At 34.5% G+C, this 25938-nt stretch overlaps 2 protein-coding genes across 5 annotated transcripts in view; one reads left to right on the top strand and one right to left on the bottom strand.

Annotated features, from left to right (window-relative positions):
* The first annotated feature begins 371 nt into the window (after positions 1-371).
* lrrc40 (leucine rich repeat containing 40) lies at positions 372-9498 on the top strand. Its single transcript, XM_073852398.1, has 15 exons — positions 372-579; positions 865-1046; positions 1368-1441; positions 2520-2649; positions 2903-3026; positions 3111-3253; positions 3326-3498; positions 5020-5110; positions 5240-5285; positions 6653-6761; positions 6838-6945; positions 7041-7151; positions 7509-7586; positions 8726-8911; positions 9106-9498. Exons 1-15 carry the CDS (start codon positions 435-437, stop codon positions 9209-9211), a joined length of 1806 nt encoding a protein of 601 aa, XP_073708499.1. The 5' UTR covers positions 372-434; the 3' UTR covers positions 9212-9498.
* A 17-nt stretch (positions 9499-9515) lies between these two features.
* The window catches only part of lrrc7 (leucine rich repeat containing 7), a 147528-nt gene continuing 131105 nt past the window's right edge, over positions 9516-25938 (bottom strand). For 3 of the 4 annotated variants that reach the window (XM_073852395.1, XM_073852396.1, XM_073852394.1), the window contains 5 exons: positions 24326-24451; positions 19525-19755; positions 15506-15598; positions 14613-14687; positions 9516-11800 (listed from right to left, as the gene is read on the bottom strand). In XM_073852395.1, the coding sequence (XP_073708496.1) occupies positions 11693-11800; positions 14613-14687; positions 15506-15598; positions 19525-19755; positions 24326-24451 (633 nt within the window). In that variant the 3' untranslated portion in view covers positions 9516-11692. The remainder of the gene's footprint in view (positions 11801-14612; positions 14688-15505; positions 15599-19524; positions 19756-24325; positions 24452-25938) is intronic. The other variant, XM_073852397.1, reaches the window with a different exon arrangement.

Raw genomic sequence — 25938 nt, forward strand, 5'->3', positions numbered from 1 at the left:
GATTCTACACGTGGACTTAATGGGTCATTATGTGTACCGTATATCCATAAAGCTTCATAACACAGCATATGCAAACGAGGAACGATTGTAACATTAAAGAAAAAATATGTATTTTTTAATTTTTAAATGTAATATCATAACCTATGGGAGTTGAAGGTATAAGAAATGTTTCTCAACAAATGTTTCTCAAAAAATCATAAAATATATATGTTTTGGAAAATATTAGCAATATTTTAACATTTCTAAATTATAGTAGAAATGTTTTATTTACTATTTATATTTATGTCACACTGTTAAAACGTTCGTCTTGGGACTTTTATTTTAAAAAAATCGGAGGGCTTTTATTATTATAGTTACAGTTTACACTCGTTTACTTCACAACACTACAACCTCATTCACGTTTACAGGTGTTTTAATCTCATATTTTTGCATTCATGTCTCGTTTCAAACGAGGAGCGCATGTGGACTCTAGAGCGGGATTCAGACAGGAGAAGGAAGACTGTCCTGTCCCATATGGGTTACTGAAAGCTGCCAGAAAGAGCGGACAGCTCAATCTATCCGGGCGCGGTCTAACTGAAGGTAACAGTAGCCTACTAGAAAACACTATCCGACGGTGCACCATCACAACGAAAACTGCAATAGAAACCGCATCTTGTGGCTCTAAACTAGCTGTCATACAGTAGATATTACATTTATTATTAATGTCATGAGAATACATTAAAATGCTAAAGAGTTGGTTCAGGTTTCTGTCCAAAAATGTGAATGGCATCTTATTAACGTTACATACAGTAGCAACAACAGCTGTAGCAACAGTTGAATATTGGGGGATGGAATGTTTACCGTTGTGAATGTATTTGTGTCCAGTTCCTCAGAGTGTGTGGAGGCTTAACTTAGACACACCTCAGGAATCTCAGCAGAACTTGTCCTTTGGGGCTGCAGATCGGTGGTGGGAACAGACAGACTTGACCAAACTTCTGCTGTCGTCCAACAAACTCCAGAGTCTCTCTGAAGACGTTAAACTCCTTCCTGCCCTGGTTGTCCTGGATGTAGGTTTTTGTATATCTCATTTTGTTTGAGAATGTTTTTACAAACTAAACCTGGCATGTCAACACTTTTTATTCTGTTCCTTAATAAATAAATATAGGGACATGGATGACTACTCTCCTATGGTTTAAATCAATGTAACTACTCATTTACACCACACATTACTATATTACATTGTGTAGCATTTTTATATTATCCACAATATAAAAAAATAACTTTAAATGTAATTTTTGAAAATTTTCATAGTGACTTAGTCATTTAATTTCTCACATTCTCTACATTTTTCTATAAATATATCTGCTTTCTGTGCTGCTTTTTTCCAGATTCATGACAATCAGCTAAGCTCACTGCCAGATTCAATCGGAGATCTAGAGCAACTACAGAAGCTCATATTGAGGTACTGATTGAGGCAACAAGTCAAAAGTTTACATACGCTTTGCAGAATCTGCAAAATGTTAATTATTTTACCAAAATAAGAGGGATCATACAAAATGCATGTTATTTTTTTATTTAGTACTGAGTTGAATAAGATATTTCACATAAAAGACATTTACATATAATCCACAAGAGAAAATAATAGTTGAATGTTTAAAAATGACCCCGTTCAAAAGTTTACATTCACTTGATTCTTCATACACAGTGTTGGTACCTTCAGGTAACTTCAGAAATCCTTCAGGTCCCATCAAATTCTTTGTTTTTTCAGCATTTTTGTGTATTCAATACCTTTCCAGCCATAACTGTCCGATTTTGAGATCCATCTTCTCACACTGAGGACAACTGAGGGACTCATATACAACTATTACAGAAGGTCCAAATGCTCACTGATGCTAAAGAAGAAAACACAATGTAATAAGAACCGGGGGGTAAATTGAACTTATTTTATCTTCTGGGAAGCATGTAAGTATCTTCTATATCTTCTAAAGCGTAGTACTAAATAAAAAAGTGATATTTAGGCAAAATAAAAATAAAAATTACACTTCCACAAAAAAAAAAAAAAAGGGAAATGTCAAAAGTTTTCACCCCTAGCTGAGTTGAGTTCTCAAAAATCATGCAGTCATTGTTGGAAAGGGTTATACACATAAAAAATATAACATAAAAATGCTGAAAAAACAAAGAATTTGTGGGACCTGAAAGATTTTTCTGACACAGTTAAACTGACTCATAAACAACACAGCTGTGGATCATTCAGGTAACAACGCAGTATTAAGAATCAAGTGTATGTAAATTATTGAATGTGGTCATTTTTATAAATTCACTTATTATTTTCTTTTCTTATTTTCTTGTGGACTATATGTAAAAGTCTTTTATGTGAAATATCTTATTCGGGTCAGTACTAAAAAAAAAAAAACAATAATAAAAAAAAAATATATATATAATATATACGAATATTTATATGACCCCTCTTATTTCAACTGTATCTACCTATTTTGAGTGTAAACCTTGTGTCATAATACCTCATAATGTCCTCTTTTCAGTCACAACAAACTGACGGAATTGCCTTTGGGTCTTTGGAGACTTACAAACCTGCGATGTCTTCATCTGCAACAGAATCTGATTGAGCAGATTCCCCAGGACTTGGGGCAGCTGGTTAATTTAGATGACCTTGTAAGTGACTGAGATCTTGTCTCGACCAGCAACAAACACCATTCTGAAAGCCTAGATCCTCAGATAGTAATAATATTCTCATTTAACATATATATGCACTACAGTTAAAAAATAAATGTTAATGTTTTTGAAAGAATTTTTCTTTTTTAAAAACCCACAATCCAGATGTTGCTGTGATTGCAAGATGTCATGTTAAATATGTATACTTAGGTATTCCCAATATTTAATAGTTTCTTACTCTTCCCTCTCAAAGGATCTCTCCAACAATCATCTAATTGACATTCCAGAAAGCCTGGCGAACCTGCAAAATCTTGTGAAATTAAATTTGTCCTGCAACAAGCTTAAGAGTCTCCCTCCTGCCATCAGTGAAATGAAAAGTGAGTTTTGACAGTAGCAGGTTAAATGTGAATCATGTTTTTGGATTAACCTGTGAACTCATCCTTCTTCTGATACCCTCACAGACCTGAGAATGCTGGACTGTACCCAGAATCAAATGGAGAGCATTCCTCCAGTCCTGGCTCAGATGGAGTCCCTTGAGCAGCTTTACTTAAGACACAACAAGTTACGCTTCCTTCCCAAACTGCCCTGCTGTAAAACACTCAAGGTAAACCACAACCACTGATTTAGTAGAATAAATTATGATTTTCTTAACACAAGGCTGATTATATGTATTCAGGAACTCCATTGTGGGAACAACCAGATTGAGGAATTGGAGGCAGACAATTTGAAGCACTTGAATGCTCTGAGTTTCTTGGAGCTCCGAGATAACAAGGTGAAGAATCTTCCTGAAGAAATAACCCTACTGCAAGGCTTGGAGCGCCTGGATCTTACTAACAATGACATCAGCAGGTGCTGGACATATGTTATTGTATGTATACTGTAAAATATAAAATATAATGCTGTGTTTTGTATCATGTTCCACTGGGAAACAAAATTATATGCTATCATCCCTTTTTATAACTCAGTAAGCAGTACAGAATTTAAAATCAACTATATAAGAAAACACTATACCATAAGATGAGAGAGCACAGCTTAAAAAATTTTCTCTTGTAGAGTACCTGTTTTAAAGCGATAGTTCGCCTAAAAATGAAAATTATTTACTTAACTCATTTCATTCCAAACCTATGGAAGCCCATTTTCGCCACTGAATAGAAAATAAAAGAAAGGTAATTGCAAATTTTTCTCTGACAATTCAGACTTTTTTCTCTCAGTCATGATTTATATCTCGCAATTGACTTTATTTCTTAGAATTGCAAGTTTATATCTCGTTATTGTAACTTTTTTTTATAACATGCAATTGCGAATTAAGTCAGAATTGTGAAATATAAACTCTTAATTCTGAGAATGTATTGGTCTTTTTTTTGGACTTTAGAACTTGTAATTGCGAGTTTATATCTCACATTTCTGAGGAAAAAAGTCAGAATTCAGAGAAAAAAATGTCTGAATTACAAGACACAGAAGCAAAGAAGTCAGAATTGTGAGTTTTTATCTTGCAATTCTGACTTTAGATCTCCCAATTGTCGGTTTATATCATGTAATTCTGGGGGAAAAAAATGAAAATTACAACTTTATATGTTGCAATTCTGACTGTATTTCTCAGAATTACAAGATTCTTTTTCAGAATTGTTTATATCTCACAATTCTGTCTTTATAACAGGCCAGTGCGAGTTTATATCTTTAATTCTTACTTTATTTTTCAGAATTGTGAGTATATTTCTCAGAATTCTGTTTTATTATTTTCTGTTTATTAAGTTCTATCTCACAAATATGATGTTATAACTCACAGTTGCAAGTTTATATCACACAATGATATAATTGTCAGAATTGTGAGTTTGTATCATGCAATTATGAGAAAAAAAAAGCCAGAATTGCAAGATGTAAACAGAAAAAAAGTCAGGATTGTGAGAAAGTCGCAATTACCTTTTTTTTTTTATCTATTTTTAATTCAGTGGCAGAAACGGGCTTCCATACAAAACTATATGACCTTCTTTATTAAATCTAAAAAAGAAGGTATGTTGAATAATTTTTGTTAAAAGTAAAAAAAATTATTTTTGTAAAAGTTGATTTTACAACCATATCTGTTCGCTGACCTAAAACATTCAATGTTCAATAACCTTGTGTCTTACAGGGATAGTGAATATATAAAAGATAAAAAAAAAAAAAAAGATTTAGGTTTACTCACCCTCGTGTCACCCCAAAACTGACCAAAAAAATTCTGTGGAACATAAAAAAGATATTTTGAGAAATGTTTAATTGTTTTTTGGTTTTGGTACATGTAATGGAAGTCAACGATCACTAAAACTGTTTGCAGAAATTAAACAGTTGCAGAAGTAAGAAAATCATAATAAGTCTGTTTTTTTGGTAAAACAGTTTGCCGTGTGGACTTGGCACTTTACCCAACCTTAAGTCTTTGGCTTTGGAGGGCAATCCGCTGAGATCAATCCGCAGAGACCTCTTAACTGTAAGTATTTACATATCACAGCTGTACAAGCTTTTCCTGTCTTCATTTTGTTCTTAGTAATCTCAAATACAAAACTTGAAAAGTCTGAAATGCATCAGAAAGTTATATATAACGATATATTGTATGCAGAAAGGAACTGGTGAACTCCTGAAATATCTCAGAAGCCGAATTCAAGGTATGTCTAGAGTCGTGGCCAAAAGTTTTGAGAATGACACAAATATTAGTTTTCACAAAGTTTGCTGCTCAACTGCTTTTAGATCTTTGTTTCAGTTGTTTCTGTGATGTACTGAAATATAATGACAAGCACTTCATACATTTCAAAGGCTTTTATCGACAGTTACATGACATTTATGCAAAGAGTCAGTATTTGCAGTGTTGGCGCTTCTTTTTCAGGACCTCTGCAATTCGACTGGGCATGCTCTCAATCAACTTCTGGGCCAAATCCTGACTGATAGCAACCCATTCTTTCATAATCACGTCTTGGAGTTTGTCAGAATTAGTGGGTTTTTGTTTGTCCACCCGCCTCTTGAGGATTGACCACAAGTTCTCAATGGGATTAAGATCTGGGGAGTTTCCAGGCCATGGACCCAAAATGTCAAAGTTTTGGTCCCTGAGCCACTTAGTTATCACTTTTGCCTTACGGCACGGTGCTCCATCGCGCTGGAAAATGCATTGTTCTTCACCAAACTGTTGTTGGGTTGTTGGAAGAAGTTGCTGTTGGAGGGTGTTTTAGTACCATTCTTTATTCATGGCTGTGTTTTTGGGCAAAATTGTGAGTGAGCCCACTCCCTTGGATGAGAAGCAACCCCACACATGAATGTTCTCAGGATGCTTTACTGTTGGCATGACACAGGACTGATGGTAGCGCTCACCTTTTCTTCTCCGGACAAGCCTTTTTCCAGATGCCCCAAACAATCGGAAAGAGGCTTCATGGGAGAATATGACTTTGACCCAGTCCTCAGCAGTCCATTCGCCATACTTTTTGCAGAAGATCAATCTGTCCCTGATGTTTTTTTCCGAGAGAAGTGGCTTCTTTGCTGCCCTTCTTGACACCAGGCCATCTTCCACAAGTCTTGGCCTCACTGTGCGTGCAGATGCGCTCACACCTGCCTGCTGCCATTCCTGAGCAAGCTCTGCACTGGTGGCACTCCGATCCCACAGCTGAATCCTCTTTAGGAGACGATCCTGGCACTTGCTGGACTTTCTTGGACGCCCTGAAGCCTTCTTAACGATGCAGTGGAAAGTTTTATTCGGGATTAAGTTGATTTTCATGGCAAAGAAGGACTATGCAATTCATCTGATCACTCTTCATAACATTCTGGAGTATATGCAAATTGCTATTATAAAAACTTAAGCAGCAACTTTTCCAATTTCCAATATTTATGTAATTCTCAACTTTTGGCCACAACTGTACATAATGATATAAATATTTAGTGTTGTTACAGTGTAGTTTCTAAGTATGATTCAGCCTCACTTATTATAAAAAGTACAAGGGTTCTCTTTTGTAACATCATTGTGGGTTTTGTCATGTTTGAAATGTAGAGCAACCAGATGGGAGCTCAAAAGAAGAGCCAAAAACAGCAATGACCCTCCCAAGCCAGGCTAAAATCAATGTGCATGCCATCAAAACTCTGAAAACACTAGATTACAGGTAACAAAAAATCCCCAGAAGTGACTTGAGAGCAAAATTTGGTGTATTTAACATTAAAGATTTGCATTTTAATTAGTGAGAAAAATGAGGCCTCCATTCCCGACGACGTGTTTGATGCAGTTGATGACAGTCCTGTGGCCAACGTGAATTTCAGCAAAAATCAGCTGACGGCAGTTCCACCCAGGTTCGCTTACGGACATTCTATCTCATTAAAAGCCTTTCAAAGATTTACTAAACACTTATAATGCTTAGTTAAAACTATTTTCTCATTTCCTGCAGAATAATGGAGTTGAAGGACACCCTAGCAGACATCAATCTCGGGTTTAACAAGCTAACAACCATTCCAGTGGACTTTTCCAACTTGAAACAACTGGTGCATATAGATCTCAGGTAATCCTTAATTTAATATATGTGCTTTTAATGCTCCAATTTAAATATTTTATTCTGCTATTTCAGTGGTTCACAATTCTTTTCGCCACATCTTCTCAAAATTGAACTCCTTTAGCTAGAGTGCAATTTTTAAGATGGCACAGAGGGGAAAAAACTACAGTAATTTTATAGTAGATGAAAAATTAGCATAATATCTGTTTTTTTTTTTAGGTGACTAAGCTTATTTGAGATATTTTGTGCTCTACTAAATTACTTTAAGTGAGTCTGAGGTCACTTAAAAGTGACATAGTATCATAATTTACCATAACAAAGTCTCTGAACTAATGGCTTTCTTTTTTTTGTTTTGTATTTTTTAAGAAACAATCTATTGATGTCACTGCCAATGGAGTTGGAAGGCCTAACCAAGCTGCGGAGTGTTATTTTGTCTTTTAATAGGTAGGTTCTACCATTTATACTCTCACCCCATCATGTACGCTACCAGTCAAAAGTTTTTGAACAGTAAAATTTTTCATATTTTTTAAAGAAGTCTCTTCTGTTCAACAAGCCTGCATTTCATTGATCCAAAGTACAGCAAAACAGTAAAATTGTGAAATATTTTTACTATTTAAAATAACTGTTTTCTATTTGAATATTTTTTTAAATGTAATTAAAAATATAAACAAAATGTTCATGTTTTTAAAGAATTCTCTTTTACTCACTAAGCCTGAATTTGTTTTGATCCAAAGTGTACAGCGCAACAGTAAAACTTTTAAATATTTGTACTATTTAAAATAACTGTTTTCTATTTGAATATATTTTAAAATGTAATTTATTCCTGTGATCAAAGCTAAATCAGCATCATTAGTCCAGCCTTTAGTGCCAGATGATCCTTTAGAAATAATTCTAATATGCTGATTTGCCTGATTATTTTTTGTTTGTTTGTTTTACTTTATGTTTTCAATATTTAAAACGGTTGAGTACTTTTTTTTTTTTCAAGATTCTTGGATGAATATTTATCTGAAATAAAAAGCTTTTGTAACATTATTCACTATACACTATTCAAAAGCTTGGAATCAGTATTTTTTTTTGGGGGGGGGGTTAAGGAAATTAATACTGTTAATTAGCAAGGATGCTTTAAATTACTCAAAAGAGATGATAAAGACATTTATAATGTTACAAAAGTTTTCTATTTCAGATAAATGCTGTTCTTCTGAAAGTTCTATTCATCAAAGAAACCTGAAAAAATTTATTCTCAGCTGTTTTTAACATGTTTTCTGAGCATCTAATCAGAATATTAATATGATTTCTAAAGGATCGTGTGACTGGAGTAACGATGCTAAAAATTCAGCTTTAAAATCGCAGGAATAAACAATTTAAAATATATTCAAATAGTAAACAGTTAAAAAAAAATGTTTTATCTTTTTACTGTTTTTGCTGTACTTCAGATCAAATAAATGCAGGTTTGGTGAGCAGAAGAGACTTCTTTAAAAACATAAAAAATCTTACTGTTCAAAAACATTTGACTGGTAGTGTAAAATGAACAAATATATCAAATTAGTTTGACAAATATAAATCACATCACTGTTTCTCTTTAGGTTCAAGTCATTCCCAGAAGTGCTTTACCGCATCTCATCCCTTGAGACTATTTTAATCAGCAACAATCAAGTTGGAGCCATTGATCCAGTCCAAATGAAGACCCTAAATAGGCTATCTACTCTGGATCTGTCCAACAATGATATAATGCAGGTGCCACCAGAACTTGGCAACTGTACCAGTCTGAGGTGAGTGTAATGTTTCCTTCCTCCTTTAGTACTGTATGTAGACTCCATATTTTACCTGAATGAAACTGAGGCAGTGAGAACAAAAATTCAAGCTCTTCAACTCAAACCAAACCTGTAAAAATCAGATTTCTATTAACACAACAAAGGCCTTGAGCCTGTTAAGGATGATCTTATGATTTATCTTATATCTTCAGGGCTCTAATGCTTGATGGGAATCCTTTCCGTAATCCAAGAGCCGCCATCCTCAGTAAAGGAACAGATGCTGTCCTTGAGTATCTCCGCAGTCGTATTCCAACATAATCTTCACGTTTAATGGAACTTTAACCGGTGCTGATAAACGATCACTTCTCGTGCCATAACACTTTGATTATTTGCTCTCCCTGACCGTATAAAAACAAGAAGACACAAGAAATCAGCTCCTGCCACTCTACTCTTAAAAATGACATTTTATAAACAGAACTTTGGCATGCTTGAAATGAAATTAAGACCTTATCAACCAAATGAACAAAAACATGTTGTGTTCAAGTTTGACTTTTTATAATTGCTTTTCAGTGTGAAAATAAAGACTTTTAATCATCTATAAAGGACCACAGATGACCAGTAGTAACAATAGTGACATTTTTATTATTTGTACAATAAAGATACATTATTCAAAACACCTCTTAGATACTGAAAAAATTCTGTACTCCAAAGCCGAAAATGGCTCCAATATTTGCTGAACAGCATTGGACGTTCTTCTCCTTTTTATACAGGTTTGTTATTTGAGTTTTTTTTAACTAAAATGTATTTTAAATATATGTACATATCTCATCTGCAAAATGCATTCTAGACACAGAATATATGTCATCAATTACATATTTGCGGTAATACAGAAAAAAATTGGAAGGAGTAAACTTGCATGTGCAAATAAATGATATGATAAATTGTCACTAATTCTTTTGAACTAAATTGAATAATTTCTTCTAGATATAATTACTCTTTGCACAAAAAATGAAACGGCATTCAAGTTCAGTAAGTCTTAATACTGCAGAAAGCTTTAAGTACATTCACAATCTATTGGAATAAATTATTTAAATGTCTCCATTCATAGTTATTTACATCAATACTGCAATTAGACTGAATAGTACCATATATTACCTTTTATATTCAATAGGTCTTTAAACACATACAAAAATGACCATTTGTATATTCATATACATATATATGTTTATGACACAAATTCACAATTACTTTAGAAAGAATTGTACATATTTGTTTCTAGTGTTTCCTTCCCTCGCGATTCGAACTCTGTCCATACATCGGTTTGTGTGTTCTTTATAAAATTTAACAATTTGAGCATAGCTAATTATATCAATATATTAGAAACCATTTGAAAACATTTAGTAAAAATAATCATTATCAAATGTTCTTTCACAATAGTATTTGAACAATTGCATCATCCATAATAATCTTTATTTAATAATCAACAATATTTCTCTGAAGCTAAGTGCAGGGGGTGTTGTGTCCGGGGTCTTTCAGAGTGCATTTCGGCTCAAACTCTCCTTCTAAATGCTACATTTTTAGCAACATTTGAAACATGGCCAGGATTTTTTGGAGGGATATTATGGCACCGTTTATCACAACGAATGATTGAAATCAATAAGTTAAAAAAAGGCCAAAAAAGATGGTTATGTAAAAAAAACAAAAACAAAAAAACGCTTTGTCCAAAACACATCGACCCCTAATAAGCATCCTAATAAAACAAGTTTAAGAGTGAAAGCATGCTCTAATCAGTAAAGCCTTACGTGTGTACACTGTATCTAGACCGTTTTATTATGACAGGAATTTCCTTCGTTATTCCATTTCAAAAAATATTTAAAAACCTTAAAGCAGCGGAACAACAACAAAGCAACTGGAATAAGCTTTTTGCCTTCTTTTTTCACTTCCAACTGTAGTATGTGATATGAAAGTCCATTTTTACATAGAAAACTGCATTGCCAATAAACGTGTATGAATTTTCCTGGCAGCAAACAAAGGTGTGTTTAAAAAAAATAAAAATAAAAAAGACATGGAAATGCACATTCACATTTACTTTGCAAATGAATGAAGACCTGCCCTGATCTGGGCTAGGAAACAATCCGGGAATACCAATAGAGGGTGCTGCAGGAAAACCACAAAAATGGAAGAAATATTGCTTGGGGACTGTTTTCTGTCATTTGATTTGTGCAAATACAGAAGGTTAGCGTTTATCAAGATTAAAAGGGGCTTTTTGGATTTCCCTAAATTGTCGTTTTGAGAAGGATGTCTTACAAAAACTCATCGATGCGTTAGAAAATCATCAATGCGTCTTTCATTCACATTCTACGCTCTTGTCACATTAGAGTTGTAAATGTATATATTTACACAAGGCATTTACAAAGTTGAGGCAGTGTTATGGTGGGTAAATGTCCTTAAAAGCAGATGTGCTTTCATGCTCCAAGATTAAACCAAAAAGCTGCTAGGAAAAATAGGTACAAAATAATACGCCATATAAATAAGCAGGAAAAAAATGCACCCACTTACAGCCACAGGCTGAGATAAAGAAGAATATCAGCAACATCAACGAAAGATTTCAACCAATGTATGTTTGGTGTAGAATGTGTAAGCCATATGTAACGTTTTTAGATATGTCCTCTAGTGTACATTTGGCACTGGAAATTTGCCATTGGTCCAGCAATTGGCAAAATTGTTCCTAGATAAAAAGAAGATGTACAAGTTCCTGTGTTTCCATCTGGGCGAGAAGTCTTTAAGCTATAAAAATATTTATGTTGTGCTCTCCCTTAAGATTACCAAGTCCACAGTTTTCGGGAAATTCTTCAGAAGAGACACTGCAGTTTCATGCTCCATGTGTAAGAAACTATGTCCGTTGGCCTGCAATGCAAGAATGAAGCACATGGTAAACAAAATGAACCGGGAGAGGCATGGAAGAATGGAGGGAGGGAGGAAGGAAGGGAAGAACGGAGGGAGATGGAGAGGGGAGGGCAGGAACAGGCACGGCAGCACAGGAGGGCTGGGAACAGGCCTAGCTCAAAGAGGATAAAGAGATATACACTGTGAGGGAGAGAAAAGAAAGAGAGAGAGAGAGAGAAAGATGCACACGGAAGTTCATGCTGTAAAAGAAAGAGAAGGTGGAAAGAAGCTGGTCTTTAGACTCTGGATCTGTGGAAAGAGAAGGAGCTGCTTTCTGCAGGCCGTTCTAGTTGCGTACACTGACAGTAACACACAAAACCAAGAGACAGCCCAGTAACTTCCTATCAAGTTCTTTAGGCACACAGAGGCTGGGTTGCCCCTGTATAACTTAAGGCAGCAATGCCAGGTGTTTGTTTGGCACTTTATATGGGACCCTGGACCACAAAACCAGTCATAAGGGTCCACTTTTTTTAAAATTGAGATTTATACATCATCTGAAAGCTAAATTAAGCTTTGTTAGGATAGGACAATATTTAGTTGAGATACAACTATTTTAAAATCTGGAATCTGAGGGTGCAAAAAAACTAAATATTGAGAAAATCGTATTGAGAAAGTTCTTAGCAATGAAAACTAATCAAAAATTAAGTTTTGATATATTTACAATATGAAATTTACGAAATATCTTTATGGAACATGATCTTTACTTAATATCCTAATGATTTTTGGCATAAAAGAAAAATCATTTTGACCCATACGATGTATATTTGGCTATTGCTATAAATATAACTGTGCTACTTATGACTGGCTTTGTGGTCCAGGGTCACATACAGTATGTGCTTTTTTGAAAATGTACTAAAGTTTCCTATTACTGTTCCGGAAAAAAAATATATATATATATTACCAATCAAAAGGTTTACTACAGTTTAGTAAGATTTATTTTACCTTTTATTTTCAAAATAATTAATAGGTAAGGATGCATTAAATTGATCATAGGTCACAGTAAAGACATTTACAGTGTTATAAAAATTGAAAAAAGTTGCTATTCTTTTTTTAATCAAAGAAAAATGTATCACAGTTTCCACAAAAATACTAAGCAGCACAGCTGATAGTTATAAGAAATAGGTAACACTTTACTATTAGTTAAATGATTTAGCTAGCTAAAATGAGCAAATAAAACTTTTTATGTTTCTTAATGTTAATTACCGTAGTAAAAATAAGGTAATTGTTTGTTCATGGGTCAAAGACGATGTCCACGTCAAATTTACAAACGTCCATTTACAAAAGTCATTTTATGTCCATAGAAAGCAGAAAGTTTTAAGGTTTCATATACGTTTTTGGAGAATAAAATGCCAATATTTGGTTGAAATAATGTTACATTGTCATTCAGTGTAACACAATATGTCAAAATTCAAACAGTATGCTTATTCTGACTTGCACATAATAAAATGTATAGAACAAGGCAGCATATTACATTTTATTGTGTTTTAAATGAGTAAAAATTCTGACTGACAAATTGGCAAAATCTAGGATAGTGGCACACTTTAAAAATTAGTATTTGGTGTGAAAGTAATTTGTCTTTTAATATATCATAGATTGATTTTAGTTGTAAATATGCCTGAAAAGACTGTTACACTAAATGACATTTTAGTGGGTGTCTTCTGTAAATTAGAGAAAAAATTATGATCATTATTTTTTGCTCAGAAAAACAAAAATGCGATTAAATTAAACAGAAATCTTTTTAATATTTATTGAAAAAACAACAATTTAAAGCAGTATTACACTTGTTTTATGCTTAAACACTTTTTGTCTTTGACCCTCATGTTAGTTCATAGTGCATTAATTAATGTTAAAGCTGAAATAAACTAATTTTAAAGGAATAGTTCACAAAAAATGGCAATTTTCTCATTATTTACTCACCCTCATGTTGTTCCAAACCCATAAGACCTTTATTCATCTTCAGAACACAAATTAAGATATTTTTGATGAAATCATAGCTTTCTGACCCTGCATAGACAACAACACAACTGCAACGTTCAAGGCCCAGAAAGTTAGTAAGGACATTGTTAAAATAGCCCATGTGACAACTTTATGAAGTTACATTGCTGTCTACGCAGGGTCACAAATCTCTCATATTTCATCAAAAATATCTTAATTTGTCTTCTGAAGATGAATAAAGCTCTTATGGGTTTGGAACGACATGAGGGGTGAGTAAATAATGAGAAAATTGCCAAACCTTATTGTAAATTGTTACCTAGAAAGCTTTCTTAAGGACTAAATCAGCATATTAGAATGATTATATTATAAGTATTGTTATTGAATAAGATTAGTAATTTTTGGGAGGTGAAGGGATACATTTTACTACATTTTAACAAGACCAGATTCATTCTGCATCACAAAGTTAAATGTAAATTGAGGTAGTTGGTAGTTGAGGTAGTTCAGTTTTACATTCATTTTGTAATAAGTGATTAATAAAATTCACAAATGTATATTTTACAATATAAAATGTATAATTTCATGCCATTTAATTGACTTACAAGACATGTGGCAGGTTAAAATGTTATAACAGTCTGTTTTTTTTAAATCAGATACAATAACGCATGTCAAAGTTGGACAAACAAAACAACAGAGGTCCATGCTCACTTGTTTGAGACACAAAAACACACGCTCACACATACACACTGGACATTTAATGCCACATGCAAAGCCCTCCACTGGCAGTGTGGCGGAAGATGCATTGTCACTTGTGGGACAATGTGATGGAGAACAGTGTTACCTTCAGAATTTTGTCCCCTGGTCGAAGAACGTTGGAGGCAGGTCCATCAGGCTGTACCCTAGTAACAAAGATACCCTATAAGTCAAAAGTGATATGAGGTTAGGAACCACATGGTGACTATGGTTTAGAATCTTTGCCTTTTAATCTGGATTTAGATTTTCTTTTGTTTCATCATAAAATAATTACCTTTTACAAGTAAAAAGATGAATCTTTTTAGAGTAGCTGTTAGTGACAGTGTTTTTGTGCTGGTATCAAGGCAGAGATTATAAAGCATACAGATTTAAATTACATGTGGGACCCATCAGTATGCGCCATGTCAACACATATGAAGTCTTATTATTGGCGCCACATGTTGAGAGTCCACCAAACTTTACATCATTTCTTCAGGGCTCACAGGGATTCGGCTTGTTAGAAGAATCCCAAAGCAACAATACACAACACAAGCAATCTTTATGCTATGTTGAAAACCTTACAGGAGAAAAAGAACAACACTTTTTCATGCAAATTGACAATTTCTATCTAAACGCAGTATAATATCAACACACAGTCCTAACATAAAGCTACACATGTAATGGAAACAGAGTGTCTTTTTTCATATACTTCAGCAACATTTGAGTCACAAAACACTTTAGTTTTAACTATCGGCAAATGTTGCCAAGACATAAAAAGGTTAAAAGGTAATGCAGTCAGCTGGTGTGCAAGGTTGTGCATTGCAGTAGCGCATGTTTCCATGGTAACTCTACTGAGAGAGACACTTTACTAACTGAAGAGAGATGGCTTTGATTTTGTTCTATATAAAGCATCGTTTTAATGCGATTTCTGAGAATGAAATGCTGAAATTAGCATATTACATTATGCTCTGTCCTTTAAAACCGAGAGTGAAATGGTCTTACCATGTCCGAGGGCTTGAAGGGGTTCCCCTGTCCACTGATTCCCCCTGAGATGCTGAAACCAAGGCCAGGGTTCTTCTCGATCCTCACACAGAGCTGTCAACAACAGACAGAATTTCAGGTTTAAGGGTACGTCTACATTCATCAGGACACATTGTAACAGGGCCGTTTTCTCTGAGGAGGCAAGGGAGGCAGTGCCTCCTTAAAATATTGGATGAGAAAAAAATTGTAGTGCTAAAATACCAAATATGACCAAATTTAACATTAAAGGTCCCATATTGTACACATTTCTGGAGGTTTATTTTAGTTGTTGATGTCCTTAAGAATATATATTTGCGGTATAAGTGCCAAAATCCATCTCAATGTATTTTTACAGCTCCTTTTTTAGGAGCTCTGTCAAGAACAGGTCGATTTTGGCCCATCTAATTAATATTCATGAGCCTCTCTTCTGATTGGCCTGTTGTTTTCTAAATGATGCATGGCCAGGCCAACCACAGGTAACTAGGGTCATGTATGCTGTAACCTAGCCCAGAGCCTAGCCTGCTGTTGCTTGGTGGTACTCAACAGGATATTTCAGAATGATCATTAATGTTTTTTTCTTTTTCAAACACCGAATGCAGTAGCTACGTAACTGTTGCTTTAGTAAAGCCCCTTTCACAATGCGCACTGATTCCGGAAAATGACGGGAACGAGCGCTGTGTGAACAAAAGCCAGAACCAAATGCCATAAAGGCAGTGTTGTAGTGATGATGCACGTTACCCTGCGACTCTTCACGACGGAAAAAATACATGCAAAGTGGAATGAAGCAGCGATCAGGGAGATGCTCACTATCAGCGCTGAAGCACAGATTGTTCAGGTTAGTTTAAGTTTCGTGAAATGTATGCGTCGCATTACATCTCACATCCAAATGTCACATGTCTTTATGGGTTGTGTGTAAAGCATGCAGATTCCGGAAAACTACTGTGAATGAACCAAATTAAACAATTCCGGAACAAATCATGGGACACATTATCCGTGTATTTTCTGAACAGGGTTTTCTCTACTTGTTTTCGGTGTTGTTGTTGCTTAGCAATGGAATGGACGCGATGTTGTCGGGGTTTGACCAAAGGAGGGTGGGACGATGGTTGGTGCTTGGGGTGGTGACTGAAGGCGGTGAGTAGATCGGACGTCACATTTTTACGGAAGTCACAGCGGCTCGTGAAAAGAAACGGCTACTTTAAGCAGGCTGTGTGCAGTTTACTGTGGATTGACTGTTTTGAAACTCATATGGTAGTTACATAGCCCCTAGACCTCAGTTGAAAAAAGCCAGGAAATTTCGATTTTGACAATATGGGACCTTTAAAAAGTATATAAATCACTTGTTTTTTTCTAAAGAAATATCGTGCAATTTCGTCTTTCTTGCCTCCCCTGAGCCCATTGAGTTTTAACAGACCCCTAATTGAGAATAAATGGAGGAAAGTCATGTAAGACGTCGCAATATGATTGGAAAAGACTGGTTGTGTTCCGCTGTGATTGGTTTATGCGATAAATCTTGCCTTTTGTGTTCGCGCTTCACGTTCTGAATGAACAATAAAATTTAATGGGAAGAAGACTAGTTTAAAAAAGTAAAGTAAACAACTCACACACTTAGATATATCCAGTTAGTTTTGTCAAAATAACACTTGAAATGGCCTGAAAACATGATCTGTGGCGTTTTTAGAGTGTAATCACCCTGGTGAAATTTAAGGTAAATCTCAGTTCCTGTGAACAATATTTACCGAGTTTGGATGACTGATGATCTGACAAATTCAAAAATATTTTCAAGTTAACTATTAAAAAGAATAGCTGAACATAAGTTCAGAAATAAAATATATTGTTTAAATTGTTACTACCTTGAGTTATTATTTTGGAATAAATGTAAAATGCTTAAGACTAACTTGATGAGATTCATACTTGGCTTTAATAACAGAATATTGATTATATTGTTAATGTAAAAATCTAAAACAGATTATTTCCCCCTCTCTCTACGATAGCGTAAGTAATGTTTATCAACAAAAAATGTGTCTGGGACATATGGAAGCCTGTTTCCACCACTGAATAAAAAATAAAAAGTTAATTGTGACTTTTTATCTCACAATTCTGACTTTTTTCTCCGAATTGTGTCATTAAAAACTCGCAATTATTGTGAGGTTATTGGTTGTACAAGCTGAGAAAAAAGTCAGAATGTACTATTCTGAGAAAAAAATGGTTAAAAAATTGTCATAATTGTGATAAAGGATCACAGTTACCTTTTATTTTTATTTTATGTCAGGAAAAAAAAATTGTAAGATATAAACTTTGAACTCTTCTTCTCAGAACTGAGATATAAATGCACAGTTGCAAGTTATAAAGTCAGAAGTGCAATATATGAAGTCAGAATTGTGGGATATAAACACAATTGCGAAAAATAAAGTCAGAATTGTGAGTTTATATCATTTTTTTTCTCGCAAATGCGAGTTTGTATCTTGCAATTCTGACTTTTTTCTCAGAATTGTGAGTTTGTATCACGCAGTTCTGGGAAAGTTTTCTCGCAGTTGCGACTTAGTATTTCGTAATTCAGACTTTTTTCTCAGAACTGTGAGATATACTCGCAATTGCAAGTTATAAAGTCCAGTTCTGAGAAGAAAAAAGACTAATATTTTCACAGAATTCTCACAATTCTGATTTAATAGCTCGCAGTTGCAAGTCTATATCATGCAATTGCAACTTTATTTCTCAGAATTGTGAGTTTATATCTCAAAATTCTGACTTTATAACTCACAACTGTGAGTTTGCATCACGCAATTCTGAGAAAAGAAGTCAGAATTGTGAGATAAGTCGCAATAACGTTTCCTTTGTTTTTATTCAGTGGCAGAAACGGGCTTCCATAGGCACATTTGATTTGAAAAGAAAAACTTTACTGCCTCATTTCAGAACACCACTGCAAACCACTGTATTGTACTGAAAATATCTATGGTTGTACAAGCTGAGAAAATAGTCAGAATTGAGAGATATAAATGTACAATTCTGAGAAGAAAATTGTTAGAAAATTGTCATAATTGTGACAAAGGGTCACAGTTACCTTATTTATTTTCATTTAATGTCAGAAAAAAAAAACCTGAATTGTAAGATATAAACTTTGAACTCTGAGAAAAAGGTCAGAATTTTGAGTTTCTTTATTCTCATAATTGTGAAAAGTCGCAATTACCTTTTTTATTTTTATTTTGTGGCTGAAATGGGCTTTTAAAATTTCAGACATGTAATAGCGATGTTGAGTGCAACCTTGACCTTGGGTATTTATAAAATAAAACTGTCAAAATAACAGTTCTAAGAACTTTATTATGTCTGGTCTCTCATAATTTTACTGCTTATTATAACATAATTTTACTGCTTATTTTAGCTTTTATTATAATTTACATGTACACAATAAGATGATTTAAGCATTTTCTGATATTCCAGTGTGGACAAGCAACTTCTGGAAAATGAGTGTGGACACAGAGTGTTTCGAAATGGAAAATGCCATTTTCAGATGTATCCGAATCAAAGTAGATAAAGCCTTAGTCATAAAAAGTAAAAGATTCAGAGTTAACACTGAACTGATATTTCATATTCGCAATATGAATCTTCCAACCTGATCTCATGACGAAAATGTACCTGTGGGAACTTTTTTTTACAAGACGCTAAATACATACTGCCATGTTCGTTTCGAAGAACCATTTATGTTCCAAAAAGGTTCTTTAAAGGTTCTTTCTTACCTTTTTATAATCAGATGTTAAAGGTTCTTTATAGAAACTTTTAGACAAAAAAAAGTTTCTTCTATAGCATCTGGAAGCACCTTTATATTTAAGAGTGTATAGAGTTCATTTCTGTTGGAAACTGCAGTGATATGTACTTATTGGTACGCATTTCGCATCTTGCGAAAAGGTTCCCAGAGGTACGTTTTTGTCATGAGATCAGGTTAGAAATCTTAATTGGTCTTCTTTCTTTGCATTTTATTTCAATTTATTCTGAGAGATGATCTGTACCTGCTCTGGAAAGCCGTCCATGCTCTTCTGGCCTTTAGTCTGGATGAAGCAGCGGGCGCTCTGAGGCCGGGGGCTGGTGGTGGTGATGGGCATGGGCAGAGGCGACTGGTACTGCTGGATGGACACCTTGTTGATGGCCCCCTCATACTGCTGGTCACGGGCCGTCCGGTGGGGAGGGGGGGCTGAGGTTATCATCATAGTCTGTTGTTGATGGGGATTGTGAACACCAGGCTGTGGGCAAACATTAGCCAAACGTTAAATGAAGTCGAGTTCATACAGACGGCAAGCACCTTTATATCATTACAAGCACAAAGACATGTATTAGCTACACAGGACCTTATGACATTTTGATTTCCCTATTTGATGTATTAATTTAATTAGACTTTTCTTCATAACACTAAATGTGTCAGCAGAAGCAAAATGTTCCACAATATTGAGCGACAACCTAAAGACATTCACCAATAGACTGAGGTTGCTAAGGAGACCGAGCGAGAACATGCGTTGTGAAATGAATCACGACAGCAGGTAGTAATTAACCCTGGCATTTGAAAAAATTAACATGGCAATCATGATACAACAGAGATGTCTATCTCACAGAGAACAGGTTAAGCCAGAGGAAACTAAAGAGTTGAACATGATGGGGTTTAATACTTGGAGACATGTGGGTGTCTCTCTAAAAACACATTGTGGAAATAATAAAACCATAATGAGATCCAGACTAATGCAATGAATCATTTCAGTTCAGCACAGCTTATGAAATGGGGAAAAAAGGACCATTTTAGAGGTGAGAAAGTTTTAGCATGATTGCTCATGATTTATTATCTAAAGAACAGGTACTGAAACTTCACAGTAGTTTTTGTGTTGTTTGTATATAACTTTTTAAGATTTTGCATTTATGATATAAAAAATACAGTATAAAAGTAATATTTTTAAAAATACAATATTACTGTAGTTTAGCATGCACGTAAAATAGCTTTCTGATTAGTTTTTTAATTATATGCTGAATCTGAAATCATTCTAATTTGCTGAATTGAGAAGTACTTTTTATTATAAGCGTTAAAAATTGTGCTCCTTAATATTTTACAGAAACATTCTGTAACATTTGAATGTATTTACTGTCACTTTTAATGCATTTTTAATGAATTTAAATCTTTGCTGAATAAAAATTTTAAATATAATTTTTTTTTTATTACGGACCCCAGGTTTTTGTAGTGCTTGTGGTTTATTGAGAAGAGGTGTGCTATGACTTTTATAAGTGATCGGTAGGGGTGGGCGATATAACCAAAATCTTCTATCACGGTAAAAGCAATTTCCTACCTCGATAACGATATATATCACAATATAGCAATTTGTATCTGAAAATGCATAAATAAAAATTCAAACACAAAGAAACTGTTTTATATAATGTAATTTTATTTAAACTGTGAATTGCAGCATTACTTTAGGTAAAAAAACAACCATGGCGTAGCCATGTTACTATCATGTTACTTTTCTTCCCGGTACTTTAGCCTACTTTGTGTAATAACGAAAACATTCATTTCAGTGGAAAAATAAGTCCAAAACACTCTATTTTAACATTTTGAACAATTTCTACAATTTTTTGCTTTTTTTTTTTTTTTAGAAATTCTTATGTGTTTTAATTTTTTTGATAATCAAATGAAAGCATAAACATTTATTTTTAATCAAATGAAAAATAAACCCTTTTAATTTTTGGCAAACAAACAGAGGTTTACTGTTAAAATCAATACATGGAAGAAAAATTATATTCAGTTTAAAATGTTTAAATAATAATTGTAGTATTTTTCCTACAATTAAGTGGTTAATCTTGTTGTAATATTTATTTTTTATCATATATATTGTTTTATGTAAATTATTTAAATAGGAATGTATAAACACCTACATTATACTGTACAAAAGTAATACAAGACTAATATTGTTCTGTTTCATGTTAAACCGTACTTTTATTTTGACAGGCTGCCGTGAAGTTTCTGTGTGTACAGTATGATATGATGCGGTGCTAGTTTTCTCAAATGAAACGGTAAAAGTGACACTCACAGCAGCTTTGGAGATTGAGTTTATCTGTTCATGTGAGATGCAATGCCAAAAATTAGCGGAAGCTTCACGCGTGCTTCAGTATGCGTGAAGTAAAAAAAAAATGCGTCTCCGCCATTCATACATACAGAGGCAAACGGAACATGCAGGATTCATATTAAAACGGTCTTTTTGCATTTCAGTTTTCACAGACACTCATCCATATCGCGATTTGAATTAAGTGACAGACCAACTTTTGATTTATTCATTGAAAAAAATCAATGAATTCCGTGGCATTTTGCGCTATAGTAAATTCCGTTTTTATGAATGGAGTCCGCTATCCATTCCGTGTTTTCACGGAGGAGACACTGTAAACGTGCGACCATGTAGAGACAGAAATGATATGCCTTTGTGTAAATAAGATAAATAACATAAGGCAATTTAGTTTGTTTAATAAAAGAACAATGTATAGACCTGTTATATAGGAAAGACAACCTTAAATGACTTCTATTGTGATCTGGCGCTATATCCGTGGTTACATAACGTGCAAAGTCACGTGATCTCAATCGCGATTAAGACGATAGACCAAAATCTCTATCGGTTGACAAATTTCTACTGGTTAATCGTGTCTACTGGTATATTGCCCACCCCTAGTGATCGGGTGTGGGTTGTTTGCAGCGGGCGAAAAATTCCCATAGATTTAACATTGGACCAAAATTTGTGACATAACTCCGCATCAGAATGTTGTACAGATGTTTGTACTTATTTCACTTGGCCTAGCAAGCAGCCAATATTTCTATTTTGACTCAGACTGCATGGAAGTTTGTTTATATCATTCATACTGGCAAGCAGCCTTTGGAATATCATAGTTGGCAGCTACCAAGCCACTTCCTAGTAACCAAATAGAGTACCCTTGCCACCATTTAGCAAGACCTATATCTCTGCATCAGAACATTGTAGAGACATGGCACTTACAGTGAGGAAAAAAAAATTGATCCCCTGCTGATTTTGTATGTTTGCCCACTGACAAAGAAATTATCAATCTATAATTTAATGGTAGGTTTATTTGAACAGTGAGAGACAGAATAACAACAAAAAATCCAGAAAAATGCATTTCAAAAAAGTTATAAACTGATTTGCATTTTAATGAGTGAAATAAGTATTTGACCTCTTTGCAAAACATGACTTAGTACTTGGTGGCAAAACCCTTTTTGGCAATCACAGAGGTCAGACATTTCTTGTAGTTGGCCACCAGGTTTGTACACATCTTAGGAGGGATTTTGTCCCACTCCTCTTTGCAAATCCTCTCTAAGTCATTAAGGTTTCAAGGCTGACGTTTGGCAACTCGAACCTTCAGCTCCCTCCACAGATTTACTATGGGATTAAGGTCTGGAGACTGGCTAGGCCACTCCAGGACCTTAATGTGCTTCTTCTTGAGCCACTCCTTTGTTGCCTTGGCCGTGTGTTTTGGGTCACTGTCATGCTGGAATACTCATCCACGACCCATTTTCAATGCACTGGCTAAGGGATGGAGGTTCTCACCCATTTGATACAATGCAGTTGTCCTGTCCCTCAAAGCATAATGTTTCCACCTCTATGTTTGACGGTGGGGATGGTGTTCTTGGGGTTATAGGCAGCATTCCTCCTCCTCCAAACACGGCGAGTTCAGTTGATGCCAAAGAGCTTGATTTTGGCCTCATCTGACCACAAAACTTTCACCCAGTTCTCCTCTAAATCATTCAGATTTTCATTGACAAACTTCAGATGGGCCTGTACATGTGCTTTCTTGAGCAGGATTTCAGTCCTTAATGGCGTAGTGTGTTATCAATTGTTTTCTTGGTGACTATGGTCCCAGATCATTGACATGCCTTGAGATCATTGACAAGATCCTCCTGTGTAGCTCTGGGCTGATTCCTCACCGTTCTCATGATCATTGAAACTCCACAAGGTGAGATCTTGCATGGAGCCCCAGACCAAGGGAGATTGAGTTATTTTGTGTTCCTTCCATTTGCAAATAATCACACCAACTGTTGTCACCTTCTCACCAAGATGCTTGGCAATGGTCTTGTAGTTCATTCTAGCCTTGTGTAGGTCTACATTCTTGTCCCTGACATCCTTAGACAGCTCTTTGGTCTTGGCCATGGTGGAGAGTTTGGAATCTGATCGATTGATTGCTAATGTGGACAGATGTCTTTTATACTCAATGCAATGATTATGAGAACGGTGAGGAATCAGCCCAGAGCTATAAAAGACCCTTTATAGCCAGAAATCTTGCTGACTGGTAGGGGATCAAATACATATTTCTGTCATTAAAATACAAATCAATTTATAACTTTTTTGAAATGCATTTTTCTGGATTTTTTTGTTGTTTTACTGTTTCCTACATAATTGTTAAAATATGATTCAAAAAGAACATAGTAATTGCACAGTGCTGAGTTTTGCCATGGCAAGCACCTCTCACATTTTCTTCAGAAAATGTACATATCTAGATATTTTACTACAACAATTTATCATATGAATAACACCAAACTTACACTTCAATCATAATTTTGAAGTCAATCAAAGGATAAGTTATGAATCGATTCACTGAAATAAAATGAATGACGTGGTCTTAAGTAAACTTAATGACCAAATAAAAAAAGTATATTAAAACATAAAAGTAAAATAGTAAAGCAGTATTTTTAACACTAATCTGTTGACCAAAACATCCTGTATTGAAAAAAATAGAATAAAAAAAATACTCTTTCAAACTCATAATCATAATCAGTACCTTTTTGATGACATTCATGTTCTCTGGTGGCACGTCTCTTCGTCCCAGTGAATACGGGGCCCACTGGCTACTTGGGGAAACCACCTCTTGTCCATTATCTAAAATATTGCTCTGTTGTGAAGGTGTCTGAAAGAATATAGTGCTGTCAGAACTCAAAACAGTGCTCCAGCTAAAAGCACATTGCATGGTAAAAATTCTCAATTTTGCGACCTGTTGCACAAATCTGGTTTCAGTGACTATACCATTTAAGTTTGAGTTTACTTTGAGCAAACTAAGTTTTTGTTCAGGGCTCAAAAGGGTGAACTGGCTTTTTGCATTGTTCATTGCAATGGTAACACTACACAGCTAATTATTTATTACCATTCATTTATATAAATTATATAGTATTTATATTATATAAAATTTAATATAAATTAATATAAGTATATAAAGATTTAATGATTACTCTTGTGTGTTTTCTTTTAATCTTTTTGTGGACTAAATTCAATTTGATTCACTTCCATTGGTATATTCAAATATCTCCTTCCAACTGTCTTCTCAAATTTTCATGGCAGCTTTTTTTCTGCACTTGAATTTAATTTTTTTTTTTTATAGCAATCTCTCTAACTTACCACTCCAGAGTTGATAATATAATACACTCTGGGTTGACAGAGAATGTTTATAGCATGCATTTTGAGCCCACTGAACCTGAATCTTTTTTGCTTTTGTCAGCTCTAAACCTACTGTGAGTTTGTTCAACTAACTTCATGCAATAAGCACAACCCACTTACACAACCACTATCATTTAGAGACTTAGACTCTTTAAAATGCAAAAAGAATGCTTAACTACACTGTAAATTTGCATATACATCTATTTCCATTATGTGATCATTTTTTATAAAGAAAATGCTCTTATAACATTTCTACACAAAATCTGTTTATATATTTATGTCAGTTAACTGCATCAAATAAATAGTGAGAGATGAATAAAAAAACACCTAAAAGCTATAATGAAACTAATTTACAAAAAGAAACTACAAATGCTCATGGTTCTGTACAAAGCTAATTCAGCACCTGGTTGAACTTGGCTGATTTGTACAGTTCACTATTCTCTATTTACTTACATTATTCACCTATTGGTGAAAAAGTAAATGGAGGTTTGTTATCTGTGTGCACATATATACTACAGCACTGTTAATATTTAGTATTATGATTAGTAGTATTATTGATTAAATTTGACACTTGGTTGTATTTTATAAAGATCAAGAAGGCCTTTTATAAATGCATCTCTGCTGTTGGTCACAGATTGCTTTGTTCTGTGAGTTAAAGACAGAGGAAGACTGTAGTGCATAGACCAAACACAAAGACTGAGCACATGCAACAGAAAACACCTATATATGTTTAACATCACAGTGAGAGACAGTGTCTAGCCTGGAACTCAGAACAGGTGAGGTGTTAGATTAGTGTTAAACTGTGAAATGTGTTAGATGGTCTGCCTTATTATAGTGTGCCGATATTATTATTTTACCACTGTTTTAGAAGTCAAAGCAGAAGCCGCTCAAAAGAGAGATCGAAAAGGAAAGTCTTCATAGGAGATGCTATGTTCATGTACGTTTAACTTCTTCATGCTGAAA

Source organism: Garra rufa, chromosome 12, assembly GCF_049309525.1.
Source record: "Garra rufa chromosome 12, GarRuf1.0, whole genome shotgun sequence".
NCBI lineage: Eukaryota > Metazoa > Chordata > Actinopteri > Cypriniformes > Cyprinidae > Garra > Garra rufa.

What these genes read in the sequence shown, in the direction of transcription:
- lrrc40 (XM_073852398.1), top strand. Translation starts at nt 435, where the DNA reads ATGTCTCGTTTCAAACGAGGAGCGCATGTGGACTCTAGAGCGGGATTC. An exon ending in TGCCATCAGTGAAATGAAAA is followed by an intron (nt 3,027 to 3,110) that starts GTGAGTTTTGAC and finishes ATACCCTCACAG; the next exon opens with ACCTGAGAATGCTGGACTGT. An exon ending in CCTGCTGTAAAACACTCAAG is followed by an intron (nt 3,254 to 3,325) that starts GTAAACCACAAC and finishes ATATGTATTCAG; the next exon opens with GAACTCCATTGTGGGAACAA.